The 22,756-nt window shown below is 38.0% G+C and overlaps 1 protein-coding gene across 3 annotated transcripts in view; it reads left to right on the top strand.

Annotated features, from left to right (window-relative positions):
* Positions 1–22,400, top strand: part of RAD23B (RAD23 homolog B, nucleotide excision repair protein) — a 35,940-nt gene extending 13,540 nt beyond the window's left edge. For 2 of the 3 annotated variants that reach the window (XM_075021641.1, XM_075021642.1), the window contains exons 3-10: positions 1,702–1,781; positions 3,926–4,170; positions 7,677–7,732; positions 11,528–11,655; positions 16,376–16,499; positions 17,631–17,758; positions 18,160–18,336; positions 20,200–22,400. In XM_075021641.1, the coding sequence (XP_074877742.1) occupies positions 1,702–1,781; positions 3,926–4,170; positions 7,677–7,732; positions 11,528–11,655; positions 16,376–16,499; positions 17,631–17,758; positions 18,160–18,336; positions 20,200–20,313 (1,052 nt within the window). In that variant the 3' untranslated portion in view covers positions 20,314–22,400. The remainder of the gene's footprint in view (positions 1–1,701; positions 1,782–3,925; positions 4,171–7,676; positions 7,733–11,527; positions 11,656–16,375; positions 16,500–17,630; positions 17,759–18,159; positions 18,337–20,199) is intronic. The other variant, XM_075021643.1, reaches the window with a different exon arrangement.
* Positions 22,401–22,756: the final 356 nt, after the last annotated feature.

The raw sequence follows: 22,756 nt of genomic DNA, 5'->3' as shown, positions 1-22,756 counted from the left end.
AATACTATATTTCCGTGATTAGAAAAATCAAGGGTTGTGTAAGATCATATGATATGACTTGAGTATTTTCAGAAGCCAGAATTTATCCTCAGCATTGTATAATCCTCACAAGCAGTAGGAAATGCAGGAAATAAGATTTAGAATAGAAGACCATCCAAAAAGTGCTTGTATTTTTTTCTTGGACAAGAGATACAGCAAGGGTATATTGCTGACATTTTTACTTTCATTAAAATGAGCTTTAGAATTTTCATAGTTTGGTAAAGCACAGTGATATCCCAACTGAACCTGATTAGAAGTATACCATTTGTTATTAAAAATGCTCGCAATTTTTTTTTAAATTCAAGGTAATAGAAAGGTTAGATAAAAAGGTTATGCTAATCAGCAGTGAGGTAGATCTGTTGTGTTGTCATCTGTATTAGTGTAAAGTCTAGAAACCTTGAAAGTGGTGGGTCCTGAGAAGATAGGATGTCTACATATATACATTGTGCAAGCTCCTTCCCAAAGTGCCTATAAACCAGAAAATTGTCAGTAAACCTGTGTAGGTTGTGAGTCAGATGCTGCACCATCTGTTACAGGTATTACTACTGCTACAGTACATATAATACGTTCTTGAGTATTTGACCTGCAAGACTGGTGGAACTAGTATAGAGTAGGACAGTGCCACCTCATTTGTCAGGTGCCATGCAGCGTATGCATCGCTTGATTTCCTTGCAGTCATCAGGATAAGAATGTGTCCTGCTAGTTTTAACTCTAAGTAGTGTATTCCGCTAGCACTGAGAATGGCTATGAAAATGTGTATTTTCCTCTTGAAGTAGGGAAGCGGTCCTTGGCACATCTTCAGCAAATGAATCAATTAAAATCATAAAATATTTCCTAAAAATTCTGTAGTAGAAGTAGGTGCTATAAAACTCACTGAAATACAGACATAATTTTCTGATTAGTGGTACTGCCTCTAAATGAGCTTATCCTAAAAAAAAAGTCTGTGGTTTAATGTGTTTCTGAGTTCTTGTAGACATGAGGCAAATCTGCTTTGCCACAGTACTGTCTCTGCTTATGAAACTTCAAAAGTGGTAGTATAACAAATGTTTCTGGTTTTGTCTGATCTTTTTTTTTCATCTTTCTGCCAAGGTAGGAGGATATGGTATGGTTCTAGCTTTTTCTAATGTTTTAGCCTTCTTTTGAGAACAAATTGTTAAAGTTGCAAAGTCACAAACTTATCTAATGCAGATAAATAGTCTGGGAACTGTAGATAGTTTACTGCATCTGAAGGGCAAACTGAAGATAAGCAGGATGGAATTTTCTTACTGTGTCTAGAGTGGATAAGCAGGCATAAGTTGTTCAGTTAAGCTTATTGTGTGCTAAAGCTCTACACTACTTGTATCTGTGTTAAAGGTCCAATAAATCTTTCTCTAGATTTAATGCTTCTCTTTTAAATGATTTAAAGAATCTTCAACACTTATGGCAACAGTCTGGGAGCTAACAAGTGCTGTGGACATCATAGGACAAAAATTACTTGTAGCTCTACTGCCAAAGCTTAATAGCCAAAACACTTTTTGTAGGGTTTTTAGTATTTATAAATCTGCATAAAACATGTTTTTATGGGGTTTTTTTTTAGAACTGTGTTTATATGAGGGAATCCCAAGATCACCTAATGATCTGTTAAATAACTTTTTCTTAATTTGTATCTGTTCAATTTGCCAGGTAAAATCCTTAATGATGATACTGCTCTTAAAGAATACAAAATAGATGAGAAGAACTTTGTGGTGGTTATGGTAACAAAAGTGAGTAGTCCATATTTTTTAAAAGGAAATTGCATTCATTTCATTCTTTTTTTCATTGTGATGAGTGCTTGTATATGCCTATCCTTAAAACCAGTGGAATTTGATCATGTGAAAGTTTTGGTCAACAGTAAAAATAAATGCTTTTGCAAATCGATACGAAATACTGCTTCACATTCCTAGTTTGCCTATGCTGATTGTTGTTTCTGCTGTGTGCTGAATGTTTACATCAAAGAAAAAGTTTGCCAGTGGCTGATTTTACTGTTTCTTCTTTCTTGTCTCGCTGTGTTATTTTTCCAGTGATATTAAAAGGACGAAGGGAACCTAGATAGTTTGTTACTAAATCCTCTGTACAGAACTCTTCTAGTCTTGCCATGTTGCTTTTCAAAACTCATAGGTGTTTCACTGCTCGAAACTCATGGCTGTTGACAAAAGACAAGCTCAACAGCTTAAACCAGTAGAGAAAGGATATGTATGCCAATCAACAAACCTGTGAGTTTTGAATGGCTGCAATGGCAAATTAAAGGGAATGACTGTGGCATGTATTTGAAGTATCTCTCCTCTTAACCAGTCACCAGATTGCTTCTGGGAATCAAGACACTGATTTTCTAGGCATTCCAGACCCTTGAGATCTGAATAAAACTGGCTTCATCTCTGTCTTGAGATAGGAAGTTCATTTTGGTGTTAAAGGTCCTCCTTCTGACAAAGAAAACTTATATTCAGTTGCTCTTCACTTCTGTCTGGTATTGGCTCATTAGATTCTCTGTTTGAACGTAAGTATTACTGCTGTCTTCCTGAACAGTGTTCTAGTCTGTGGTTTGCCTGGAGAAGAGGCATTTATTAGTACAAGAAAACAGGTGCAGGTGGGATTTCAGAGCCTAGCTTTCATTTTGTTTATAGCAGAAGAAACACTGCTATATATGTTCTCCATGTAGAACTGCTAAATACAGTACCTTCTTATGTTAAAGGACCTGTGTTTCAGAGTTGGGCATTTCTTCACTGTTATGGTCTTTTTACTAAGTCTTTAAGCTCAGTTTCCCTTTCCTTGATATTTTTTCTGGATAAGACATGCTCTATCATGTAAGCACAATGGCTAACTTTGATGCTCAGACTATTTCAGTGTTTTTCTCTGAATACTTCTTAAAAGTTCTTTATTGTGCCTGTTATGTTGGAAGCTGTTAATTCTCCTTTCCTTTCAGACAAAAGGAGGAAATACACTTTTCCTAGTTTAAGCAAATATTGTCTGAAATTGATTCACCTTGAATAAGTAGTTGTGTTTTGTTGAAATTCAACTATTTATTTTGGTAAGGCAGAGATGGGGGTCAGCCTTTTGCATTCTTAAGGATATTCATAAGTAAGGGACTACAGTGATACAGCTTCCATAACTTAGCTAGAAGTTGCATGCCTTCTGAGAAGTGTAATTTCTATATAATGGGTTTAAGACTGTATCCAAGAAAAATGCATGTTTCCAATAGAGGTGTGAAGATTAAATCACAATTATATGCAAGTATCACCCACTCTAAATTTGTTGCTGTAGATTTCATAGCCCTTGATTCTGCTGGATTTTTGGTGCTCACTACAGAACTCAAGTTTATGTGAAATGTTATTTATGTCGTGCTTTGAATATAAAGAGCGTATAAGTAAAACTTGTTGCAGGTTAAGTTTAAATTTTTTAGCATCTCATTTTCCAGCAAATAGCATTCATGATGAAATGTGATTTCTATCTTTATCACTTTTCCAAATTTAAGTGGTGAGAAAACCTTATGCTTGTTACGCTTGTCAGATGTCTTTTGACAAGTGTTTTAGTTTCTTCTGAAAAACATGCTTTTGTAAAACAAGATTGTTTTCATGTTTAGAGTATTTCAGTCTATAAATATTTAGATCTTATCTTTGCATTTCACTTCATACTCAAATAGTGTGAGTGCTTAGGTGTCTAGATAAGTACTTTAGTGACACTATCAGTTGCCTGTTTAAACACAATAAAAGGCATAGATTTAATGTCTTGCAATGTTTTAATGTTATGCTTGATGTTGAGGCAGCAATGTCTAACACAAATGGTCTTAACAGAACTTAATCAATGTGCTGACTATAGAAAGCATAGGTTTCGGAGCTTTGTGTTGTGTCTGAATTCTGTTGTCCTCCTGTAGCCCAAAGCAGCAGCTGGAGCAACTCAGCAGTCCGATGCTACTACCACTATGACCTCGACCGCTGCAGCTCCCACACCACTTGGTGCACCAAGCCCTGCTGACCCTGTGCCAGCTGCTGTCCCTCCACCACCAGCATCAGATGCAGTTGCTTATGAATCTGCACCTGTGAGTGGTCCTAAAGAAGAGAAGACAGCAGAAAAAACACCTGAGGCACCGGCTGCTGTCAGCGCATCATCAACTGACAGGTATGAATGAGCCTCCAAAACCAGCTTCCCTGTCCATTTCTGTTGCTTCTAGTTTTGATTTTAAGCTGAATTTTCCATTACAGTGGTAGTCCGATCATTTTCTCCGTTCTACGTATTCTTCTTCTTTCTTAACTGTAACTTCAGTCTTTGTCTCAAGTAAAACATTACTGATAGTAAGAAGTGCCCCTCCCTGCTTATACCATCTCCTGTGGGAAGTGTGGTCTTGGGACTAAACCTATGGAATGGAGAGTTAAATGACACAGGACTTGTGCTCCTGTTAGGCATTTCAGAGTTACTGTGACACAAGTTTCTTTTCAGACTAAGGATATTCACCTGCGTGGGCATCTACTGTTCACAAAGCTCTTAAAGACTTCAGAGGGATGTGTCCTGTCCCGTTTATAGGCCTCTGGTTGTGTTTTGAATCATGTTGCTTAGGTTTGAACCATAAGTTCTTTATTGCTGTAAGAGTCTCTTAATTTCTGGAAAGAGCTTTTTCTTCCAAAATGTAGGATATAGTATTGCTCTTAATCTTGTAATGTCTTAAAGCTACAAGCTTATTTGTTCTGAATGCTCCTTGGCCCATCTGCAGATAGTTGTGGGAGTTGGGATGGCTTTTAACCTCAATTCTCTACATTTAAGAAAATCAAGTGGAAGTTAGAGGTTTCATCCTTATTGTATACTGCGGCCTTTTTTTGCTCACTTTAAGTTGCCCACTTTTAAGTATTGCATGGGGTAAAAATGCTGTTAACTGTAATTTAATGGCCCTTGAAGTGCTGCATAGCTTCAAGTCTTCATTTTTCATATACTAGTGTTCAATTATTTGTGTGTTATTTATGTGAATACTGGTGCACAAGAAATTAATTTTTGAAGTGGTTGTATTCAAACACTATCAAATATTGATTTGAGGAAAAGGAAACAAAACTTGCAATTGCCCAATATCTTGAAAATGTCATCACAAATTTCTTGCACTAAGTACCCTAACTGACGATTTGATTTTGCAATTCTGAGAAATGGACATCTTTTTAAAATGGAACACAAATGAACTTCATTTATCAGTCAAATAACTTAGAATTTTTAAATGTTAATGGGTAGGAATTTTTGCTGCTCAGTTTGTCCAGTAGGTTCAAATATTAGATTAAATCTTTGATACTGAAACAGTGCTTTCCAGGTTTTCCATGTATATATTGCAGTGTTGTGAAACTGCAATAAGGGAGCCTCAGTGTACATGCTTAACAGGAAGGAAGAGAATAATTTAACCAATACATAGTAGTTACCACCTGCCTTGATTTCAGTGAGTACTGCTTGTTTCTGATTTGCTTTAGAAGTTAAATTACTAAGGCTGTTGGAAAATTTACTGAGCCATGGCCAGGCAAACTGGTGTCCTGTTTTGCCTTTGATCTTTTTTAGTTGTAAATCTTACTAGTGATAGATACTAGAGAAGCATTCTTGTTGCAACCAATTTTTTCTTACATAAAAAACTGCATCTCTGTAAATGCCTTGTTAGATTTTTAGTGGCATCTTCTGAAAACTGATTCAGATTAATCTGATGATCTTTTACTTGCTGATAGGAGTTGCTGACTCTGGTAGCCTGATGGATGCGAGGCTGCTGCGGGTCCATGTCCCCAGGTCTATCAAGTATACATACACACAGTATGTATATACCTGTATGTATGGCTGGCTGCATAGGTCACCACAGGCAGGAAAAAAACAGCACTGAAGCAACCATACAACAGCAGCAGCCGCATCCTGTTCCCCTCTGGCTACTCAGGGCAAAGGCCACTAGTGCAAAATACATATGCACAAACATAAAAATGACAATATGAATTTCTCCAGTAGCTGGCCTTAGGCAGTCTGTTCTGATAGCTGGCCCTTAGATCTCCCAGTCTCCCAAGTTTTTGGTACCTGGGCATGTTGCTTCCTGAGCCCTGCAACCCTGCTGCGGTTGCTGATACTCAGATTCCCTTTGCACGCATCCATGTGTGCGCAAGGATACAGACGATCCATCCAGGAAGCAGCTGTAGACATGCACTGAACCTGGTAGCTAGTCCCTAGATTCCCTAGTCTCCCAGTCACCTCATTCATGGACACACGAACAGGTCTCTCCACCACCTGGTTGAGGCCTATGACCTTAGCAGTAGCTGACCCCCAGACGTTACAGTGTTTCCAGCAGCTCCTCTCTAGGACCCTCCAGTCTCTCCAGCAGCTGCCTCTGACTCAGAGCCATTCAGTACCTGGCTCTCAAGTGTCTTACCCTACTCACTGTAGTCAAGCTTGGTGCTTGCTGGTGATTACACACACACCAGCACATGCATCCACACAGAATACACATGAACTCTAGGCTCTTCAGCTGCCGACACCCCAGACGCATGGACCCCTGTGGCCTCTTCTCCAGTTGCTGGCACTGAGAATTCCACAGTATCTGGTCTCTGCAGTTGCTCCACAGACGTGTAGATCCCTGTGACTCATGGTTCCCTGTCCAGCTGTGGCCACTTAGACTTCCCTACACACACATGCATGTAGAATAGAGAGACACCCCAGCATGAAAAATAGTTAGAAATGAAATTTAATTAGAAGGCAGGATAGACTGGTGGTCAGGTGCAGGGAGTGGCCAGGCAAGTGCTATTGTGACTGGCTCTTTTTCTCCTCTTTTTGCTCTCTTTATCCATGCTTTTCGTCTGCAGGGTACCTTGATGCTTCCCTTTCCCTGCCTTTGGTTCTTCCCCTAGATATCCCATAATAAGTCTTGCACAATCCCCAAACGCTTTTTCCTGGCACCACATGGTGAGTCGCACCACCCTGTAGGCAGTAATGCCCTTGATCTGTAAGAAGACCTGGAGAGCCTCTCCCATTGACCCATTGGGGTGCCACCCTGAGACCAGGGGCTGATGCTTTTAAGTTGCAGCCCTCAGAGGAGCCAGGAAAGGGGCACTCTTGGCTCTGACTGAGTTAACTGGGGTTCTTCTGCCTGGTGTTGTGCTTCTGTGTTCTTTGGTGTTCATGGAGGTGAGCCTTTAATCCTGTAATTTGACAGCTTCGATAACTTGAGATGGAGTAATTGCAAATGTTAGCAGTTTATATTCCTGGGAAAGTAGGATACTGAGATTTTAGTAAGTGCTTGCCACTGACCTCCTTGGGTCCTCATTGAGGTCAAACCGGTGACTATGGGGAAGCAGTTAGTGAAACTGCTGTGTGCTTTTGAAAATCCACCTTGTTCTTCCACCCTTTAAAGCATTCAAGCAAGCAGGTGGCTAGTCCCTGAGCAGATGGGCAAGAGCCAAACTACTGGGGGGTAGGGGAGGAGGTTGGCCTTGTGTTAAAAATGGTAGCATTGTAAGTTTGTAAAATCTGGTCTCACTACAAGATGAAAAGAGAGTTCTTTGGAAAGCTTTGTTGTTTTTTTAGAAACAAAAGGGGCTATTAGAGTTACAGCTGCTGCTGCTTTTTTTGAAAAACAGGAAGTTTTCCAAAGTTTTGTAATTACCATTGCACTTGTCTTCATCTTACAGTACAACAGGTGATACATCTCGATCAAATCTTTTTGAGGATGCTATAAGTGCACTTGGTAAGTGGAGTGTTTTTTTAATGTAGACATTATTTTGGTGCAGCAGAAACATATGACGGATTAGCAGATGTTGACATTTTCTTCTGTATCTGTCATTGTTAAAGTTATAATCAAAGTACTCTAAGACCTGAAGTTGGTATCTCAGAACTAGCATCAAGAACTTCTTTACTTCATATACTTTTATTGTGTAAAAGGAAGATTGTTATCATTCCTGTTTTTTCCCCCGTCTGCCTTAATTTCTCTTCTAACTGTTCAGTTTGAAGTGGCTTGAATAGAAGACTGGAAGTAAATATGTATACACTTTCCTTTTCACCATTGCTTCCCAGTGTGCAGGTCTAATAAAATGGCTGTCTTTATTATTCACTTGTTCCAGCTTTGACAGTACTGTCTTTTGACACATTTACATTAGATAAATTGACCAAATCTGCTGCTATCTGGGTTGAGGAATGAATGCCTCCATATACTTACAGTCAATTCACTTTTCTTTTGACAGTTTAAATGTCTTTGTCTCTCAGTGGAATAAACAGGGTAAAAACAATAGGAAATTCTGCCCCTCATTTATGCTGATTATGGTAGCTAGGAAATTACTAGGCAAACCCACAACTCCTTACTCCTACTTATATTTTCTGGAAGGGATTTTTTTTTTAGCGTGTAGCAAGTTAAGGCACAGAAGTGAGGTGGGTTTTTTATTTTGTCTTATCTCTGTAAACACTAAGCTGCAACTTGGTACAAAAAGTTAAAGTTTCACTTACATTTTTGTGTAGGGTTCTGTGGATATGTTGGAGGCAGGTGTTGTGATTAAGCAAGATGATTTAGGAGCAGCAGTAAAGTTTTATGTGTATTGGTGGTAGCCACCAGGTTTAGTCTGTGTAACTGGAGCTTAGGTCTTATGTTATGACATACTGTTCTAGACTGAAGAAACGTATGAGCTGAATTAGCTGATAGATCCTGTAGGAGACAACCAGTCATGTTCTGTTATATCTTTAAAGTGACTGCTGCTACCAAAGATGCTGTAGGCTTCATTAACCAGTCGTTATACTTTAGTGACAGAGATGTGGTCATCAGAAATACTCAATAATGACCAACAAGTTTAATTAAGCTGCTGGTCTTGATTCAGTTATCTTCAGAATAAATAAAAATAAAAATTCCTTTCAATGTAGCAGGAAAGCATCACCTCACCATCCATTTTATATGAAAGTTCTTTGATTGGTATCTGATACAGTAAACCCAATTGTCCCTAACAGTTTGGATATAGCAGGCATTGGGTGTAATTTCCTGGGTAAGCATACTGCAAGGGTTATATGCCAAAAATTTTTCAAAGGCAATAGGCATGAACTCCGTGGTTCTTTTTGTTTAGAAAATGTCTTAAAAGGATTTTGCTTGTACGAATTAACATAGTATGTTTTTACATCCTAAGTAGGATCCTAGACATGTTCTTATTGCGGCCTCTGAATTACATTGTTTGAAGATAATTGACTTCACTTTAAAAACAGGGATTGGCTTCTACTGATTTGCTTTTGTTTTCAGTTAGATATGCTGTCTGAAAACCGATGTGGCTTGCTACATGAAGATCTGCACATCTCGCAGTTTGTGTGCAACCATATCTTTCAGTGGAGCAGCCTAAGCTTTCTTCAGGGCATGGGACAAGAATTGTTGCGGGGAGTGTGATGAACTGGATTTGAAAGTTAATCCAGCTTTAAAAAGTTATTTGAAAGGCAAAAGCAAAGAGCAGAATCAGTTCAGCATTGACCTCACAAACATTCCCAGCAGCACTATGTACAAGATAGGCCTGACTCTATATCATGACATTGCTGATGTGCAATTCCTGAATTATTATTCTTGGTCTTACTCTTGCACAACTTGAGTAAGTAGACTGTATATGGAGTGCATGTGCCTAAATTCACAGTAATTCTGTTTCCTTCTTTAGCTTTTAATTATGGCTTATGTAGCAGTCTGTCCAGAGCAAGTTAACCTTCTCGCATCTTTTTTTTCCTGTACTAAGTCTCTCATACTATTCTAGTCTCTACCTAGCTTATGTTGAAAGAGCACTACAGAAATAAACGTTTAAGTAGTAATTAATTAGATCAAAAGGTGTTCTGTCTGCTGTTTACCTTGATTACTTTGTTAGCAACAGTAAGGGTAAACTAGTGCTGTGTTAAGAAAGAACATGAGCAGTAAGTTCAGCAAAATCACTGTGTTGGGACAGTTGTTGGCTTGGCTTTTTTTATTTCTCTGAAGATATGTACAGAGATATGTGTCTTTGGAGTGAAGTTTAGGTGATTTTTTTTGTCTTTGAAAACAATTCATCTTGTAGCTGTATATGAAGACATGAACTTACCATTCCTTAAACTCAGGTTGGTGCTATTATTCTGAGTCTGAACAATTAATACTCAGCTTAGTCAAGGATTGTAAATCCATTATTTATCTTTATGGATAATGCACAAGTATCCTTGGGCTAGGGCTGTTTTACTATTCATTATTGAGTATATTGCCCTAAGTCATACATCCACTGATTATTTAGAAGCACTCTTTAAAAATCAAGCAATATGGTTGTGTTAATGTTGGCTTGAGTTAAACACCTTCTCCCTAAGGGAATAAAACTTGATATTTTCTTTGGTTCTTTTAATTGTGACTTACTTGTCTTAACAGAGTAGCTCTAGCAGTATTTGTTTCCTCTACTTTATTCAATCTGTTGTTTTTATGGTGACTGTTAATTATTTAACTCTCCTGCCACTAACTTGCTAGTGTTACAGAGTCAGTAGTAGGGTTCCCCTGAGATCCAAGGAAGGAGATGGTATTTTAATGCCTGGGTTTGGTTTGGGTTTTTTTTCTGTTTTCACATGGGAAGATAACCTTTAAGATGTTGCTCAATTGCAATTTATAATATAATAGTTTGGTGGTTTGGTTTTTTTTAATTGTTAAACCTGCTGTCTTCTTTTAAGGAAGGGAAATAAAATGGATTATGAAAAGAGGTAATAATTTTCCCTATGATACCATTAGTGTACCATCAGTTGTCCTTAAATTGCTCCATATGTAGTGTGTACCCATTTGTCTTGATGGCTGCAGGTGCGGGCCAGTTTTAGTCCATTTATGCTGTTAGAGTTGGGGGATTTGATGTGATGGATGTCTAGTCAAATATACATGAACTAAATGAGATAACTTGTTCTCCTGAACCCTCATTGAGGTCTTGAGTGACTTTCCTAGATATAACTTTAAGTCTTCTGTCTGACTTGAGTTGGTCCATGTTAAGCTAATTAAATGACTTCAGTCATCATCACTAGCAATATACTGTTGTAACTTGGTCATCACTATTTGTCTTCTATCTAACCATAGCATAGTGTAAAGTCTTTATTTGGAAAAACCTCAATGGTTAACAGTTTGACAGGCAGATTTGTGCCTAGAAAGTTTAATTTCCAAATTTACACTGCAGGAGACTTTTCTTGATTACATCAGGAATTGAATATTAGCTGTGAGGATCCCCTTGACCTTAGATGAAAGCATAGAGAAGTAGTATTATTTCAATTACAAGTACAGAAGTATCACAAGTGCTGCTTTTTTCAATAGAAGTTTGCATTGTGTTCATTACCCTCTATTATTCCAATCAAATGTATGATGAAACCACCAGAATATATTTGGAGTTAAAGCAACAGAACCATGGCAAGTTTAACATGAGCTGTTCTTCACTCTTTAATGAACGACTCAAATTTGGGTAGAAATGCAATTTATCCATTCAAACTTTTTTGTGTTTGTTTTTTTTGCCTTATTCCCTTAAAATGGTGGTCATGTTACTTCTAGTGACAGGTCAGTCCTATGAGAATATGGTGACTGAGATCATGTCAATGGGCTATGAACGAGAGCAAGTAATTGCAGCGCTGAGGGCCAGCTTCAACAATCCTGACAGAGCAGTGGAATACCTTTTAATGGTGAGCAGTTTATTTTACCTACAGCTTGTTCTTTCACTTTTTATTTTGTCCTTACTAAAGAATAATTTTCATTTTGTTTTACTTGTATTCTCCCACTGATTGGATAATATTCAAAATGACATGTTCTTAGAGGAACAACAGCTCTAAGCAGAGCATGTGGAAGGCTGAGATTTGGATTTTGAGCGTCATAGTGTTATAAGAAATACTGAAGTCATCCCTAACTACCTCTATCACTTCTTTGCTTTTATTCTTTGTTCATTTTTATGGATATATGTATGGATATATGTAAAGTATGTCCAGTTATAGTGATAGTTTTAACTGCCAATGGCTGGCTCAAGGAATGATTTTGTGTCACATCTTAGTGACAGCATTAGCTGTATTGTATTAGCATCTATAACATCACAAAGGCATTTTTTTAAGTTGCAGTTCATTGTTTTTGCTAATAATGCACAGTGTTCTCAATAGTATACTTTCCAAACAGAAAGGTTTGAGAGTTTTTTGACGTGTGCTTAGTTCAGCCGGCGTTTTAATTTAAGCAGTGTTTTGGAGAAGAAACAATTTCTCATTTGATAAATACAGTTTGAAGGGTGAAATGAACTTCATTGGTGTAAGAGGAAATAGAAGTATAGCTTCACTCTAATGGAAATCTTGTGAGTTGTTTTAGGGCCTTTTTGGATTACTTCTCATTGTATACCTTAATCTGACAGGTGAATTACAACCACCAGAGAATCTGTCTGGGAGCTTAATCAGTACTTCCAGTGCACTTAATTTTCACTCTAGCAAACCATTTTTGCCCTGATGTAGTTTTCCCTTGTTCCAAATCTGAACTTTGTTAAAATCTAGAAGCCAGATATCTTGAACCAGTCCTTGCAAAATATATGCAATTTGAATTTCTGATAGATTGATAAGAAAACTGGCATCTTTACCTCCAGTTATAAAACTTTCCTTTTGTTAATGAAGTTTTTCTTCAGTAGTTACAACTACAAGTCACTGGCATGCTTGCTACTTACATTAATGATCCCAAGACTTTGTAACCTGCAGTTTTTAAACAGACAACAAATGTTTTGAGTACCTGAATGTAAAAAGTTCAGTTCTCATCTAGCATTAGGCTAACAAAAGGTGATACATATTGTCTTGCCCTAAGGGCAAATGCAGTAACTCCCATCATCTGCCATAAGTCTGGAATCTCAGACGTCTGCAATCTCAAACATTTGGTTTTCATGCCTTAAAAATGTTGATTTTACTGTTCATTTAGTCTGTACATATACCATAAATCCAGTGCCTCCTGTAGGTGTTGGGTTTGCTGTGCATGTGCCAGTCATGTACAGTGCTTGTACACTCAGTCTGGTATTTCTCTGGTCTAGCTTGTTTCTGTTCAGGAAGTCCTGAATAGAAATAGAGCATCCCTACAATGGAGTTCAACACATGGCACATCTGCTGAATAGATTAAGTCTGACTGGTCTGAGCAGTTAATTTCTACTCTTCCAGTAGGTCCTGTGTTTAAAATGGGTCCTTCTGTTATATAAGCTGGTCCCTTCCTGTTTCATGTTATCCTTTACTATCTTTTCTTTGTTATTCCTCTTCTTCCTGCTGGAAAAGGGAGAAACAGTCTTGCTGTTAGAGACCATATTAGCCAGCAGACTTCTGTTGTCTTTCTAGAAGAATCCTGTTGCTGCAAATGGTCTTTCTAACTGTTCTTGATCTACTGGGGTCTAAACATGTTCTTTACCATCCTGCTGCATCAAAAAAGCTTCTCTTTAGTTAACACTGGTGCATTGATGACACTGGTTTTGACCCTCTACTTTACCTGCCTCCAAGCCGTCATCAGTGTTACCTTTTATATAATCTGCAAGGTAGGATTAGGATGTTGAGAGCTGTAAGTGTACGCCATTGTCCTGGTTTAAAGAATCAGTACACCAAAGGTACCTATAAAGTGTTGGAAAGGAAATGTCAAGAGAGTATCTATGTTTAAAGTGTAGCTGTTCCTTAAATGAGCCCTGAAGATTCCACTTGGCCATCATTCAGATGACAAGCTGTTCAGTTTTCATGATTTCATGGCCGAGGATCTAGATGTAATCCTATGGTCTTGCGCTGTGGTTGTGGAAGGAGGTCTTGATTCCAAAAGTTGCACTTCCTTTTTCTATGCCCCAGCATCTTTGGAGGCATTTAGATTCAGATCTGGTTTTGACCCAAGAATTTCCTAACCCTAATTAGGAAGGAGTCCTGTCTTTCCTCCAACAACCAGACCATTGGTTGCAGCCTCTTAATTTGGAATTTTTTAGAAAAAGTTTCTTTACTGTGGGCGTTGTCAAACACTGAATAGGCTTCCTAGAGAGGTGGTCGATGCCCCGAGCCTGTCAGTGTTTGAGGCATTTGGACAATGCCCTTGATAACATGCTTTAACTTTTGGTCAGCCCTGGAGTGGTCAAGCAGTTGAACTAGGTGATTGTTGTAGGTCCCTTCCAACTGGAACTATTCTATTCTAAATGTGTACATTCCTTGGACTAGGCCTGATGTGATTATTACCCTGTGGAGAACAATGTCAGCAAAAAGCTGCTCTGGTGCTCAATTAAACAGTGAACAACTGTTTAATCCACCATAAGGCGAAAATGGGCTTTTTACTTTTAAGCAATGTTTACATTCAAAATTAATTCTATGTGAATTGATATTATGCTTTATTCTGTTGGGTAGCTGTATGAATAAGGTGCATACACCTCACTAGTCTCGTCTAATTACAATTGTACAGTCTTGGTTTTTTGGAGAGTGGTACTTCAAGCTTGTTTTTAAGAGTTAAGATGATGTTCAAGATGTCAAATCATCTCTTAAGTAAATTTGGTTGGACTACTTTCCATAGTGCTTCCATTCAAGAGCAAACTTCAGGTTTAAGCAAGCATATGCTGCTTGATCTGGGCACAGATTGCAATGACAACATATGCCTGTGAATAGGTGGAATCAACCAGTAATCTCATAAGATTAACTCAAGTTCCTACATTATACTTAGATTACCAGAAATGACTGATTTGATGGGAAAAGGTACTTAACAGTGTCTTACAGAGCACTGCTTAAGAGAGAGTTGCCTCAGAATTATGTCACAAATGGAATTTTCTTCCCCCTTGGTGGAGGGAGGGATGTGTAGCAAGCTGACCGAGCCACGTAATGGTAATGAAGTGTGTAACAGGGAAGACTTGCATTTATTCCTCTGAGGGGCTTAAACGTGGACTTGATGATTAGCTGACTTATACCTTGATGTGCTTCTTACCTTACAAGTAAGGCAAAGTTTTGCCTGGAGCACTGTCCAGTTGTCCCTTTCTAGATCTGGCCTTTACATTAGCTGTGTATTTTTCCTTTTTGTTCAGTTATAGTGATGAACATATCATGTGAAGAACATGTTATAGCAGGATTTTTAAACTACATTACCTACCAGTGATTTCTATGTTAGGTTTGCCAAACCTCTTCGTTGTGTGGTTACACTGAAGTTCTGTGGTTATTTCCACCCACCCTGTTCCTTATGTTTTTTGGTTCCCAAACTGAAGGGTGCCTTCTTAATTTGAGGCAGGTGAAATATATTCAGTTATACCAGTGCTGCTGCCTTCTTGAACTTAACAGATTGAATATGCTGGAAGACTGTAGAAAAATAGAATCTTTTGATGCCTTGGAAACTGAGTGTTGTGAGGTAGACGATCTTGTATAGTCTTGCCCCTTTGGGGCTGGGTTTAACATAACTCCCCCCACTATTACTCTGTGTGTATCAGGAGGTTTAGTGCTCTGTGGAGTCTGCCTCTTTTGGGTTTCTGTTGGGCACCTTCTTTGCCTGTACCACTGGGGCTTGTAGTCATATAGGAATCTCTCTCAGTGTCTGTACCATGCCAAGCTGCCTAAGTTTCTAGGCTTCAGGGAGGAGGCTGGAAAGGACAAATTTGGTGCAGTTCAGTGACAGTGGGGAAAGCATGGTTAGGGTGGGAAGCCTGAAGGATTCCCATACAGGAGAAAGGTAGTAGAGTAAGGTCTGGCTTGGTTGTATAACCCACATTCTAATTTACTATAATTGTTCTTTTTTAGATTTGTCAGTTTTGTCCCCCTGAGCAATTAGTTCCTGTATAAAATTGTTGGCATGTGGAAAATAAACAAAATGCAAGTTAACTGTTTTGGTTTTTTTTAACTGCTAAAATGTGATAATATACAGGCCTTTTCACACTTAAGATACAGTAAATGACAGTTGTCACACTACTACATTGAGGAGAGATGTCCAAAGAGCCATGTTCTTATAACTCTTCTTAATTTTTTGCCAGATGGTATGGCATCTATAATGTCACTGTTAGCATTTTGTACTACAACTCTGTTGCTGTAATGTAACTTTGTTTGCATAACTCTATTAACATACTGTAACAGTATATTTAGTTTAACTTTTTCACTCATATCAAATATCTTAGAGCAGGACTCAAAGCAAATATTTGTTTATGGAGTGAAATGTATTTTAAACTGATGCAGTGCATGCTTTACTACCTTACTATACAAATCACATATTTTTCTTGTCAAAAAATAAACTACTGTTTTCACAGTATTCTCTTCCAGTTGTAAATGCATACATATCACAGCATATTGCTTTGTATTTGCAGTGAAAGCATTAATGTTTTTTCCTTCATTTTGAAAACTAAATAATACATGCAGTAAAACAAGCATCTTTTAGCATTCTGTAAATAATTGTGAACTGTGGCTTTAGGGTATACCTGAAGATAATCAGGCTGTGGGTGAACCCCCTCAAGCAGCAAGCACTGGTGCATCTCAGCCTTCAGCAGTGGCAGCAGCAGTCGCAACTATACCTATGACTACTAGTTCATTAGGAGGTAAGAAAGGTTATATATGAGAGAATGTGGTAAACATACACACTTAAGCATTCTCTCTTTCAGTGAATTTTAAGTTCCTGGTGCTTGCGAACTGATCAAAAGGGATTGGATAAGAGCTGTAACATGGAAATTCCAAGTGTGGTAGTTGCTTGGAACAAATGGCTTGATGTATGTGGATATATCTGGAATAAAGCATGAAGTTTCTAAAAATGCTGTGAACTTGCACAGTTCCTTTGATTCAGTATTCTGGATTTGAGTGTGAGACCACAAATGTGAAGGGGGTAGTGTTTTCTCTCATTTAAACTCTGGCTTCCTACTGTGGCTAACTGTTCACTCTCGACTGTGACTATACCAATGCACTTACTGCTTGGAAGTTGAAATATCAAGGGAGAAACCTTGCAGTAGGGCAGTGAGGTGTAGCACCTGAGACCTATCCATGACCTAGGACTTCTTACTCAGTAGTGCAGCACATGGACAGAGTGGTTGGTGCCTGCTGAAGAGAACTCTGTTTTAAAGAGAAATAAATAAATGAAAGGAGCGTAATCAAGGAGTAGGAAAGGTCTGTCTTAGGCTGTGGCAGAGGTGGTGTTCAAGATGTAAGCCTTGATAGAGCCAGTGTTAAACTTACAGGTAGTAGTGACAGGCACACATGACATCATCCATAAGAGAGGATGGGGGAGATGGGATATTTCAGAGCACTTTAGACACTGCTGCTTTCAATGCAGTACCTGACAGTATAGAATATATGGGAAGGCAAGACTCACTTGACAAGGACAGAACTGACCCATTGCAGGAGGTAGAGAACTCTGTTCTAGGCATAGAGACAAGACAGTAGGCTGGGTAGTGTCTCTGAGGTTACTCAGAGATGAGACATAAAGAGAAAAGTGCTGGAGATTGAGGACAGAAGGCTGTTGGATCTTAAGAGAAGGCTGGATGAAAAGAAAATGCATTTTTAACCTTAGTATAAAGAATTCTTGCTTAAAACTAGAGTAAGTGTGAGGAAGCACACTCTTCTGTTCTTCAGTGAGGGGTGTATTGTCCTGTTTCTGTCTACACTTATAGTATAGGTATGTATTTTATGAAGAACTTCAGTAACTTTTTAAAAAAACATGTTATCTCACTGATTTTCAGGACATCCACTTGAGTTTTTACGACATCAGCCTCAATTCCAGCAGATGAGACAAATTATTCAGCAAAATCCTTCTCTGTTACCAGCATTGCTACAGCAGATTGGACGGGAAAACCCTCAACTACTGCAGGTGAATCTTAAAACAACAAAATAATGCTGCTAGTTTTGATTTAGTTTTACAGGCAAGGGATATGTTGATGTTAACTAGGATAGTGTGTTAATAGCAGTTACAACATTCTACTGTTGGCTTTTCAGCAATTGTTGCTGTACAGAACATATTTTCTGTGACATGAGAAATGAGTGTCAGTCTCTGTAAGAGGTGCAAAAGGCATCAGGAATAGGGAAAGGTCACTGCAATTGAACTGAAACATGAAATTGCATTTCTTTTTAAATCATTTTTCTCTATGCACTTTTTACACATTCTTTTGACTACTTAATGCACTGAAAATAAATATTCTTACTTGCCTATTGGCAGCTTAAACATGCTTTATTTCAATACATGTATTTCTTTTATTCTCCTATGCATCACAGCAAATAAGCCAACATCAGGAACATTTTATTCATATGTTGAATGAGCCAGTTCTGGAGTCCCGCCAAGGTTTAAGTAGCAGTGATGATGGTACCAGCACTGGAGGACTAGCAGAAGCTGCAAATGGTCGTATGAACTACATTCATGTAACACCTCAGGAAAAAGAAGCTATAGAAAGGGTAAGCCTTTCTTTGAAATGTTGCTTGATTCTTGCTGTAGGGTGTTGACGCTGGTGCATGCTTAAGACATGCCTTAATTTAAACTTTGTTTGCTTATGCTCAGTAGTTCTGCATCATTTTTGATACTTTATATTTGATATTTCATAGCAGTTGTAGTCTTGTTTCAGACCACATGTCATCTTGCTTTATAGTAATTGAGTCTAAAATCTCTTGACTCTGTTTTACTGAGAAGATGCAGAGCCTTTTAAGTGATCAGAGGCCATCTGTAATAATTGATGATTGAATGGCTTTCTGTCAGGAATGGGAACTCGGGCAGCAATTCCTCTTGCAAAAGCCTCAGACGATACTGTTCTAGATCCTGCTGTGGTAGGTTTCCAGATACACAGGAGTGTCTGTGTGAGCACTGTTTGCGAAGTACTTCGATAGTAAGAGTTCTTGTAGATAGTTGAAGTCACAACTTAACCCAGTTTATTTGTCCGTCCATGAGAATTACTTAATTATAGCTTTCTAAAAATGCAGGTAAACATGTCTATAAAAATATACTTGGGGGCAGTATATTGTATTCATAAATACTGTGTGTAACACGGACTAAATATGGATTTGCATAGATAGCAATGCCTCTGAGATTTTTCTTAGAACAAATTGCAAATACTTATGTCATACTGTGGTAGTGTTTTTGTAGATCAAAGACAGTGTTTTTCAACTGGCAAAGCAAAAGGTTATGTAAGGATCATCAGAAAAGAACAGTTTTAAGATAGGTATCAATTCTCTAGATTCTGTAGACCTCAAGGAAATTGACAATTAATAAAATTAGTCTAATAAAACTCTCTGTCCCTGTACTTCACACACTTCACAGATAATCCTCACTAGTCTGCTGCATTTCCTTTTAAAACCATTTTATGCAGTAGAGCATACAACCTGTTCCAAAACACAACAGAGACCTGTATCCTTCTTTCCCTTTCCATGAAAGACACACCTCAAAATTTAGGTGTCTCAGTATCACAGCTGACACGTTCATGCTGTTTGTAGGCATGAAATTAAATCTAAGAATGGTTGATAAGGGATAATAGGACATAGTGTCTCGCAGAGATTTGATCTGTCCTATATGTAAAATGCCTTGCAGGTGTTGTGAGGATTTTAAGAAAATCTCCAAATGGTTGTATGTACTTGCCTTTGGCTAAAACAAAGGTTGGTTTGCTGAATGTCTTTAAGTGCAGGCTAAACCCATTTCCCTTGGCACAGAAATAAGCTCTTCTCTAGTATTCTCATCCCCTGTTGTCATAGTGTCCCAGAAATTAATTAGTTCCTTGACTTCTGAAAAACAGATTGCTCTCAACTTACTTCCCATGGCTGCAATGTATAGTCAATTTTTTTAAAACTGAAAGTCCAGTTGGAACAATTGAAAGTATGGCTTAATGTGATGTGTTGGGCTACCTACTAGTGATCACAGACTGGGAGCTTTTGTTCCAGGCAACTTCTGTTAAAAATCCTGAGCTTGGTATAACTAATAGCTTAAAATGGGCATTGTTTGAAGATTTTTCTGCAGCAGTGCAATGTGCTGTTACTTCCTGACTTTACTGTGACCCAAGTCTGTTTTAGTGACTTGCTGTGACCATGAAAGAAAAGTGACATGTTTTATGGTGCTTCATTAGACTCATTCAAATCACTTTTTCAAATGAGAATTCTTTTTACTAAATGCAGAGGCAACACCTTCTTATTCTTTGCTCACTAAAGGCTGTACTGAACTAGGCAGCAGTGTTTGTTCAAGAAGGCAGTAGTTGCTTAAGTGGCATCTCAAGATACTAGACATACAAAGAAGCTTAATATACAAAATGTACTTTCTAATGTGTTTCTTCTCTTCAGTTAAAGGCATTAGGATTTCCTGAAGGACTGGTGATACAGGCATATTTTGCCTGTGAGAAGAATGAAAACTTGGCTGCCAACTTTCTTCTACAGCAGAACTTTGATGAAGATTGAGAGACATTTTTGTATTTCACACCTCACACCAGTGCATTACACTAACTTTGTTCACTGGATTGTCTGGGATATTTGGGCTTATATTCATAATGCTTGGTTTATGGTATATGGGGAGGCAGGGAGAAGAGAATACAGGAAAGAAAGCAAAGAAAGCAGCAATTATATCTGCTTTAAATTAGCAGATGCAGAAAATCACACAGCGTGAAATAATATACAACCAAAACTCAGCTTCTGCAGATAATTAGTTCCTTCTGTAAACTGTAGGTTAACTTTTTTCTAGGTTTTCACTCTTACTGTACTAGTTCCAGAAATGTAGTGTAATGCCCTGCTTCATGTTCCTTTCTACTTAGTATTGGTATTGGAAGTAGCCTGTGCTACCCGGATTCTACCATCTGTATTTCATGGCAACACGGGATAGCAGCTTTGTGATATCTAAAAGATCTGAGCAAACATAAACATGAATGCCAAAATATGGGTAGTTATGTTGCTTTTCCAGGTGTGTTAAAATAGTGCAAGAAGCACAGCATTTTGTTCAATGGTGGATTCAATGTTGGCTTTTTTTCCCAAAATGAAAACCATTTCAGCTAAAATTGGTCATTGAGAAACACCACGCCCTCCTTTGCCCCCCTCCAATGATCTAAGAAGCTATATACATAGAGATAAAATTATTACCCTCTTTACATCTTCTCTTTTTGTGAAAAATGATAGATATCTAATTACTATTCACTTCAATGTTATGTTGCAGTACAAGTTTGGAAAGCAATAGATTGCATGTTTGGTTTTGTTATATGCACTCTTGTGAATTGAATATTCTTTTTCTGCAAGCAAACAAAAAATGCAAGCTTCGTTTTTGTCTGCTGCAGGTTTTTGTCTTCTTATCAAAGAAAATTTCACCTTCTACCTTTGTTGAACCAGCTTTTACAATACAGCTGTAAGCATCTAAAAATACTGGTGTTCTGTTGCTCTTGAGTAGTTTTTAACAATCAAGCTATTTCTGTTCAGTAAGGACTTTTGGGGATTTATTCACTTTATGAGGAAGAGAAGTTCATAACTTGAGATATCCTTTAACGTACATTGACTTTTAGAGGCAATTTTGCCCGTCATTGCAATGCTAGCAGTGAATACAAATTCTAATTTAATCTAAAGCTATTATGATTTCCTGAACACAGCTTGGGGATGTTTTGAGTTTTTGCTGTTACCTGGATTACAAATTTATCTCTACAGTAACCAAGAAAATATTATTAGTGGTATAGCACTGAGGTGTTTTACCACTAACAATATTAACAATTTAGTGGTACAAATAAAAAATTATTTTCTGTTTAGGTTGTGTATCAGTGGATTAACTGCTACTTAAGTTCAAAGTACAAGTCAAGTGTCTTCAGAAAAGAGTGAGAAAGACTGAAACTTTTGTATTTTGTTTCTTCATTGGTTGGGTGTAGTCTGTTAAATAATTACCTGCAAGTAGTGAAATGTATTAAAGCCTGTTAATTTTTCTTTCTTTCCTTAGACATCCATGATTTTTTTCCAGCTAGTTTGTATTTTAATTATTCAGATTTTATTCTTTTAAAATTTCATAGGTGTATAATGTCCAAGTGATCAGTAGCACAACCCAAATCTATCAGTAGGAGGTGTGATATCGCTAAATAGAAAATAAGTCTTTCATAGTGCTTTCATTTTAGAAAAGTTGACATTAATATCCGAGTCAGCCAGTAGACTTCACCTAAATAGGATTCTCAGTATATTTATGGACTGGAAGAGATGGATTTTGATTTAACACTCTGCAGGCAAAAAGGGGCTATTTGTTACCTGTAAAAGGACCAGCTGCCAGGTACTTGAAAAATGCCAAATTGATACAAGGACTTCTTGAATGTACTTTACTACATAGCTAATAACTAAGACAAAAGCTTTTAGTTTGTCGGTGTCTTCTGTACTGATCAAACTGCTGTCAGAAATAACCATTCCTTCTCTAGGAGGATGGAGAGTAAAGCAAGAATGTCTGTGGGTGTTTCAGACTACTCCCTCCAATTTTGATTCTGAAATGTTTACTTATATAAATGTATTTGAATTAAAGGCTTGGTCTTCTTAAAGCTAGTAGCTTTGGTCTTTCTTAACTTCGTATGCTGAGTGACTGAGGGGTTTATAGCTGCTGTAGTTGAAACATTACTAGTAATTCTGTTCCAGTTTTTCAGCAGTGGAACAGTGTTTATGTGACTTCTGATGAACAACAGGTGACTGACCTTATATGCTGGCAAAAACTGTTACCTGTTCAATAGTGGGACACTTGCCAGGGAGAATCATGTACCTCTTTGTAGTTGCTGCCAAAAGGGAAGAATATACAGAACTCATATGGTGTTGAGAAGGTGTGACCTGAATAAGTTGCGTAAGTTGCCTAGGTACACTGTGCCTCATTTTCTACAAAGTACTACCCAGAATTGTCTGCACA

The sequence above is a fragment of the Buteo buteo genome, chromosome Z (assembly GCF_964188355.1).
Source record: "Buteo buteo chromosome Z, bButBut1.hap1.1, whole genome shotgun sequence".
Taxonomy (NCBI): Eukaryota; Metazoa; Chordata; class Aves; order Accipitriformes; family Accipitridae; genus Buteo; species Buteo buteo.
This window is presented reverse-complemented; position numbering and strand designations above follow the sequence as displayed.